Here is an 8,667-nt window from a genome sequence, read left to right as displayed (position 1 = left end):
AGAAAGTTGCACCTATCTTCTGTGTAGAGGTTGACTTCATTTACTTATCTGATACCATCAGAGTGGGGGTAGCCTGTGAATCTCCCATTACATCGAGGCATGCTGACACTTGTTGTGCTTGGTTGCTTGATAGCAGGAAGGAGGGCAGCGACCTGGGTTGGGGAGTTAGTGCATGGAGTGCGGGGCTCCGTTTCAAGTGGCTGGTTAGGAGCTAATCGAAAGGGCAGTGAGTACAGTTGGCCTGGGCCAACATACAGTCCTTGGCATCAGTGAGCTCAGTAGACAGGCAGGTGGGTAAGTGGGCAGGACTCTTGATGTGGGCCCTACACTTTCTACCAAGAAAATTTTCACTGTTGCCCCAGGACTTCAAGGAGGAGTTTGGGGAATGAGTGGAGGAAAGATTTACAGTAACAAGGTTCAGGCCTTTAGGGGCTGGATAAGGAGGCACAGGGGAAGATGGTAATTTCTGGTGGTTCCTTCATTCTTTTATTCAATAACTATGTACTGAGTACTTACCATGTACCAGACACTATAGTAGATCAAGACTCAGCTCCCTAAGGAATTTACAGCCCAAGGATTAAGGGATGGGAAAAAGTAGTAAGGATCATGGCAACAGCGGGAAATAGATTTGGGTTTTCCTTCCTTCTTAATGTGTCTGTCTATTCGTCCATCAGTCCATCTGTGTGTGCCTGTATATGTGTGTGAGAGAAAAAGAGAGGGAGAGAAGGATTTGCCTTTCCCACAATGTCCTGGCCTCAGGGCAATGCCTCTTTACCTATTCCAATATGCAGGCAAGCCTCCCAAGCTATAGGCTCCCTAACAATGGGCAACAGCTTTCCTACCAAAGAAACCTTTTCTAAACCCTTTCTCCCTCTCGGGAGTCAAGGGATGGTGAATGGCCTCAGTCAGGGTGTACGCACATGGACCAAGTGGCCACATTCTGGGTGGGGGCATACACAAGGTAGCTTTGGATTTGAGAGAGCCACATATTAGTCAAGTCAGGTAAAAATCAGCCAAACAGTCTGTAAAGTAAACTGTGGTTTGATTTGGACTTAAGCCATCCTTCAGCTGGGGCCATAGACATGCACCTCACTTTAAGAAAACCTGTACCCAAAAATCCCAATTTTGAAAGGGAGAGAGGAATGTGCCTGACCGTTTTTGAAAGCCACCTAGAGCCCTTGTTTATTGACACAGGTGTATCAAAGAGGTGGTGAAGCCCTTGAAGGAGCGTCTGATTCAGTCCTCTGCCTTCTGATGGTAACACCCAGAAGTCATCTTGGGCGAAGGAGCCTTTCTCTGGTTTGGGCAGCCTTCCAGAGATGACTAATGGGTTAAAAAGGTGGCCATGCTGCTGCGGACTTGCAGCCTCTGCCCAGACATAAACTTACCTTGTCTTTTGAAATGAGAAGGGACTCTGAGGCTTTGTGGCAAAGGGTGTCATTTTCTGAAAAATCAAACTCAAATAAATTATTAAATTAACACATGAACTGGATTAGGGGCATGCATTTGGGATTTTCCTTACATTTTATGGAAATTATGAAATACATCCCTTCGTTCAACTTTAAAGACTGAACTAACTCAGCTTCTCCTCATGAAAGGGAATGGGTTCCCATAACCTGATATTTGCCATTTCCACCAAAGTACAGCTTTCTATATTTATTTGGAAATGCTTATGTTCAGTCAGGGTATGGTTTACCCTTATTATGACTTGATTTCACATCAGACTCCTCACCTTTTCGTAACCAAATTTATGACCCAGCGAAAACTTCTCTCTCTTACAAGGAGCTTGGATTCTTACTTATTTCGCAACCTTTATTTGTGCATGAGATGAACCATGACATTTAAACTATGCTTGATAGCTTAACAGATTATAAGAACAAAACCAGATGGCCCAAACAAAAATAATGCTTTGATTGCCTTCAAATTCAATGTCAAAAATTTAAAACAGCTTTCAAAAAGCCTTGCCTTTTTTTTTTTTCCAGAAATGACTTTGGATCATATATATTTATATAGACTTTTCTGCTCCCTGCAAAACTAAAAGTATAGAAACTAAAAATTTAACAATGATCATTTTGAGATCAAAGAATGCTTTCTGTTTTTTCTATATCTCCCAATTTTTCTATAGTTTTTTTCCCTCCACTGTTTCCACCTTTAGAATCAGAGGGGGGAAAAAAAACACTTTTAATGATTAGTTTAATTTGAATGAAATCTTTCCTAGGGTTGAGTCAAGGTGTTTTCCTCGGTTGAGAGAATGGACATTGTTAAGCATTAGCAGTTCATAATTCTTCTTCCTCACCAAACAATGAATAATGTGTGGTTACTTTAACAGCTTGCTTCATGAGGCTAGAAAACAAAACTGGGCCCAGATTTCTTTAGAATAAATGTAAGTTCTACAAAAGCAGTAATTTAATTTTCTAACTCACCTTAATGTAACTTCAACATCATTAATATAATCACAATCCTCACTTTCTTTGAGAGCAGCAAACCAAGTAATTCTTTATAACTGGGCCTCAATTTTAAAAGGCTCCCAAACTTTGAGATAGTTGGCTGGGCAAAGTCAACATGTGACTATTTGAATTTCTAAACTAAAGGGTCCACAGAGTGTTAGGATTCTTCTGTTTTTATTTTTTAGAAGGATTTTTATTCCAACTCAGATTCATTTTTCTTCAAATCAGCTGCAAGAGCATGAACAAACTGCTGCAAATCAATGCCCTGACAGTTATATTTCCCTGAGATAATTGCATACTGCTTTGGAGTTTCCTTTTCCCCTCTGTTTCCTTTTGTTTTGACAACAAGATTCTGGGAAAACAATATACAAGTGATAACTCTGCTGTCATGAGTATACTGAATTTTAAAAATAAATAACTGTTGACCCCAAAAGCTTCCAGGAGCCTATGGAGTGAATTCTTTTTCCAAACTGTTCTCAAACCAGATGTGGAAATGTTTAGCTAATTCCCCTCCCCATTCCCCATGCAAAGAGTTCATATGTGTCTTTAACGACATCAGAGGCGATGAGGAGGCAAAAGTCCTGTTTGCTTTCAAGGAGATTTGTGTTACACATCTCCATTTGCTCACCAACATCACAAGACTAAGTTAGACTTCAGCTTTTGTCTCTCTTAAAAAATATCTTCTTTTCCATGAGATTAAAAACGCTCTTTGTTTAGACCAATATTCAATCTCTTTCTTGTAAGACATTAAGCAGTAGAGTTCATATTCCCAGAATGAAACGTTTCATGTTTTTTTTTTTCTTTTAATGTAAAGGATGTATTAAGATTTAGGCTTATTAAGGCAATTTTTTAAAAGGGGAGAGGAGGAAAACTCTTTTAAAAGAACTGATGGAAACTGTGTATGCATGAACCACATTTAGAAAAACAGAAAGCTACTGTACTCTATAGCTGCAAGGAAAGCAAACATTTTGCATCCACATGTCATTAGCAGCTCTGGATTTACTGGCCTCTCTATAGCTCAGTTCAGAACTGTAGTACCAATAGCTGAGCCCTGTTTGGTTATACAAATGCATCAAAGCTCACAGATTCTGGGATGTCACAGGGATAATTTGTGGCTTTTCTAACAGTCCAACCTCCTCTAAGAAGCCAGGGTGAATGTTCCCTTCTCTGCAGTTATTTCTTCCCCAAATCTTAACTCCCTTAGCTCCTGGGATGCTGTGCACAGACCCAACTATGGCTAAAAATAGCTCTAATTTGGCATCCCCGCACAGCCCTCTCTTCTCGCACCCCCTTCCCATCTTTAGCCCTTCAGCCCTCTTTTTCCTCTGCTCCCCCTCACCCTGTAATCAAAGCCCACCCTCTCCCTCCCCAGTCAAGTCCAAGATCCCATTCTACCAGCGCATCTCAGCTGGATGTTAGAAAGGGCTGCTGACCTGATGAATTCACACTGTGTTGTGAATGAGTTACAACCATCCCTTAACTCACACCCACACTCCCACACACACACCCTCTAACTTCCCTGCGAATTGCAGGCATTAGGGAAAGGAGGCTGCCCAGTTCTGATGACCTGTACTCAGCAAAACAGAGCAACTCCCCAAGAGTGGCATTAAGCTAAGCCTTAGCAAGTTCATTAGCAAGTGCCTTCTGCTCTCTCCTGATGTCCCAACTCCTCTCTCTCACCTTAGAGAGGCAGCCATTTTTCTTCCTTTGGTCACACACAGCTTATGGGATCTTAGTTCCCCAACCAGGGATTGAACCAGCACCTCCGGCATTGGAGGCACAGAGTCTTAACCTCTGGACCGCCAGGAAAGTCCCTAGAGATGCAGTCTTAAACATAGGTCCCAGTAACTTCATTTTTCAGTTTTATCTGAGCCCAAGCTATGTTGTCACACACATTTATTGCTCCAATCTTCTGGCAATCTTGTGGTTACAAGAAAATCAGAGGAAACAAATTCTGTCCTATGCTAAATAAACTCCCAAACTCAGTGATGTTTACTAAAACCCTTCCTTCAAGACTGATTCAGTGAATGTAATTCAAAAAGTTAATGTTGGGGGTGAGAGTGAGGTAGTCTAAAATGATTGGTTGGGGGGCAACTGTAATGTTTCTCAGACAATCTGGGCTTTTTATAATTCTCTTTGGATGAAAGGAGGAGAAGGGAAGATAGAAAAGATGCTCGAGGGAAGGAGAAGAAATGGATGGCTAACTCTCTGGATGAGAACACAGCCTTAAACTTGGTCTCAGTTTAGGAGTTTGAACAACAAAACTGGAGTGGAAGGATTGTTTCCCTGGCCTATTTCCAGGAAGTACTTAAAAGGGAAGTTTTTGTTCAGGGCAAATAGGTCCAGACTGTGAGACGACGTTGGAAGGAGGAAAGAGGGAGAGAGAGAGAGAGAGAAGAACACTCCTAAAGTGAGCTCAGGACAAGGTGGTCTTCCTGAGACCAAGACAGTAGTACGGCAGTGATGGTGCGATGACCTCAGCTTCCAGAAGCAACCTCAGCAAATGCACATCATTCTGGAGCAAGTAGCTTGTTTATTTAGCTGTTGAGTCATTATCCAGGAGCAGCTGGCATCAGAATTCACTTGGTTTTTGTTGTTGCTGTGGTCATCACCATTGTATTTTGTTTGGTTGGTTTTTTGGAGGCGTAAGAGGGTTGAGTTTTCGGTTTGGTGTGGCTGTTGTTTTCTGTTTGTTTTTTTCTTTTTTTGCTTTGTGGAAAACAAACCGAAAAATAGTCTTAAGAGAGACATTTCAGAACAAAGAGGAAAGGAAGGAGCCAGGTAAACCTCTTAGGCTTCTCTTTACACCTCAGTATCCTCAAGAGAATGAGGAGTCAGTAACAAGGGAGGGAAAGACAGGGGCACCAATCAGATCAAGCGCTGACATAAAAACAAAACTTTCCATCCAGGCCACAGGACCTGGCTAGTGGGCTCCTCTGCCATTAAAGAAAACGGCAAATTCATCAGTATCAAAGGAAAAGAAGAAGCTGCATTTTTGCAACTGAGAAAGAGGGGAAGAAAGAACTGTCTTGGGATGCTTTCTATTTAGCACAGTGCTGGGCACATAGTAGACACTCAACAGAGCAAATGAGTTCATTTACTCAAGGATTACTTAACTCAGCAAGGAGCAAAAGTAAAACCCTGCATAGACATTTCCTTTGAAATTTTAGTCACTTTTCTATTTGATTTATTCTATTTTCACTTTTAAAATGAAAGCTGAGTTGAACAATATGTGATGATATTCCTGTTCCTTCCTTCTTTCTTCATGTGTACCCCTTCTGAAGCAGTGCTTCAGACACTTGTTCTTAGCATGACTCCTTTTTCCTCTTTATTACTCTGCCTGTCACTCTTTAGGAGGTAAAGGCAATAGGACTGGGAAATGGCTACAAAGCTTCCTATTGAAAAAGAAAATAAATTTAAAAGACCAGTGAAAATAAAAGAATGTCAAGCAAAGCATATGACTCCATGAGGTCCAAGCCATGGCCACAAAGAACACCTTAAGAGATGCCTTGACAATCAGTGTGTAAACTGCAAACCCATGACTTGCTTTCTTCAATATGGGACTTTTTGGTAGTTTTCATGTGTAATACGGATGGGGAAATGTCCAAATAAAAACCATTATGTTTTTATTTCTGCAATTTCACTATTTTACAAAGTGTCTTGAGGAATATATTAGGGAATCTATTGGTTATAATGGCCTATGATGCTATAGCTGGCATTTATATATATACATATATATATATATATTTTATTGAAGTATAGTTGACTTACAATGTTTCAGGTGCACAGCAAAGTGATTCAGTTATACAAATACACATATATTATTTCTGAAATTATTTTCCATCATAGGTTATTACAAGATATTGACTATAGTTGCCTAAGCTCTACAGTAAGTCTTTGTTGCCTATTGTGTATCTATTTTTTAATTAGAAATCTAGCCTTCTATTCATATTAAGTCAAATAAGTAGAATCAAGATATCATAATTTTTTTAGTTAGGCAAGAATTCATAAGTTTTCTAAAATATATACATTGTACATACTTACACATATGTATAGAAAAGTTTTTCTACTACACTTGATAAAGGCTTGAGAAAGAACATCAAAAAAAAAAGAAGAGATGCAGAAATTGGAGAATGTAAACTAAATGAAATGGGAGTACTGGATATGAAATAGAAAAAGTGAAACTAACTAAATAAAAGTAAAAGGTCATCATATAGTCCAGTTGTTTTTAAACATGGCTACTGATTAGAAACATATCTGGAGCTCTGAAGAAAAAAGCAATACCTGAACATTTGTATTTTCAAAAAATTTCAAGATAATTCTGACATGCATCCAGATTTTAAAAAGTGATTATAGGTTTTTCTACTAGATCCCACTTTTGGTGATATAGAGTTACATTATTTTTCTATTGACCAATCATGATACAATGGTATTAAGTAAGTAATAGTTACATAATCACAAGAGTAAAAGATGTTTATTAATTTTCACAATCAATAGCCACTGCTGGCATTTTTAAAGCATTCATTTGATCACTTTAAATGAGCCACTTGTTTGTCAGAAATAAACCAAAATTTCTTGCTGGGTTTTCATTTAATTAAATTTGTTGCTAACCAAAAGAAGGCAATAGAGAAGAGTTCATTAGTATGGTATAGGGGAGGACATTGGGGCCTTCAGGAGGAAAGTGCTGTCAGCTTGAATTAAACTGTTATTGTCTGTCACCTTATTTAATGTTTGGCATGAAAACAATTTTGTTTTCTTTTTTGTTGGGGTTGCACACAAAGGAATGCCACTCCTAATCAGTGTAGACTTTCATTGCATATGTGAGGAAGTTTTATACCAAAACAACATGGTAAAGTCATTTAAAGAAATCATTGTAGTTATCTAGAAACCCATGAGTTCCAACAATGAATGAAAAATTCAGTTCTCTCTCACAAAGATATTTTCCTTTGCTTCTTATTTTTTTTTTCAGTTTTATTGAGGTATAATAGACAAATAAAATTGGAAGAGATTTAAAGTGTACAACGTGCTGATTTGACATACATTTACGTTGTGAAAGAATTCCCCCTATTGAGTTAATTAAACACATCCCTCACCTCACATGTTTAGCTTTTTTTCTTTTCAGTGAGAACATTTAAGTTCTACTTGCTTCACTTTTTTTTTTTCGATGCTTTAGGAATGGCCTCTTTTTTTTTTTTGGCTGTACTGTGGCATACAGGATCTTAGTTCCTGGACCAGGAATAGAACCCGTGTCCCCTGCAGTGGACGCAAGGAATCTTAACCACTGGACCACCAAGGAAGTCCCTGGCCTTTTGTTTTGTTTTGTTTTTTTAATGCTCATGTTTGAACTTACCATAAGAAATATGATGATTTGCCTTTTGTGTTTTTGTGTGCTCTAGAACTCCTCAAGAGATAGCTTCCTGTTTCCTGAGAGTCGTTACCTGATAAGCTGCCAGAATGAAAGTTTTCGAGCTGATAAGAGAGCTGATTATCCTCACCTCTGTGTTTTCAGCCTGTTCCGGACAAAATCCAATGACTGTACTGTGCTCGACAGACTGGTTCATGGTCACAGTACACCCCTTCATGTTGAACAACGAAGTATATGTACACTTCCATGAGTTACACTTGGGCCTGGGTTGCCCTGCCAACCATGTTCAGCCATATGCCTACCAATTCACCTATCGTGTGACAGAATGTGGTATCAGGGCCAAGGCTATCTCTCAGGACATGGTTCTCTACAGCTCTGAAATATACTACACTTCCAAGCATACCTCATCTAAGTATGTGATTCCAGTGTCATGTACTGCCCCGATATGTTCCCCATGGCTCACGACGTCCTGCTCCAGGAACTTAGCCCCCAACGGAGGGGTCACAACCCGGAATGGCGAGACATGCTATGAAGTGTTCACCTTGTCACAGTCCAGCCAAAGGCCCAACTGCTATTGTCTGTCTTGTGTCTACAATGAAAGAGGGCAGAGACGAGCCCCACGTCACTAAGTAGACAAATAGAGGCTCTTATGACCCTCCTATGTGTGCTTTTGAGAAAAAACAACTCATGGTGATTTCATGAATGAGCTTTTTTAAAAAAAATTTTTTTTGTATATTTTTAGGAGTAAATAAAATCCTGCTGGCATAGAAATATCAGTTGGGCATTTTTATTTCATAAACACATACAATGCTTTTTACTATGCACCAGACATTCTTCTAAGTGCTTTACAAATGT

At 39.5% G+C, this 8,667-nt stretch overlaps 1 protein-coding gene across 1 annotated transcript; it reads left to right on the top strand.

Annotated features, from left to right (window-relative positions):
* The first annotated feature begins 7,901 nt into the window (after positions 1 to 7,901).
* Positions 7,902 to 8,441, top strand: PLAC1 (placenta enriched 1). Its single transcript, XM_052663914.1, has one exon. It carries the CDS (start codon positions 7,902 to 7,904, stop codon positions 8,439 to 8,441), a length of 540 nt encoding a protein of 179 aa, XP_052519874.1.
* Positions 8,442 to 8,667: the final 226 nt, after the last annotated feature.

Source organism: Budorcas taxicolor, chromosome X (genome assembly GCF_023091745.1).
Source record: "Budorcas taxicolor isolate Tak-1 chromosome X, Takin1.1, whole genome shotgun sequence".
Taxonomy (NCBI): domain Eukaryota; kingdom Metazoa; phylum Chordata; class Mammalia; order Artiodactyla; family Bovidae; genus Budorcas; species Budorcas taxicolor.
The sequence above is the reverse complement of the archived record's forward strand: the minus strand, read 5'-3'. Positions and strand labels throughout refer to the sequence as shown.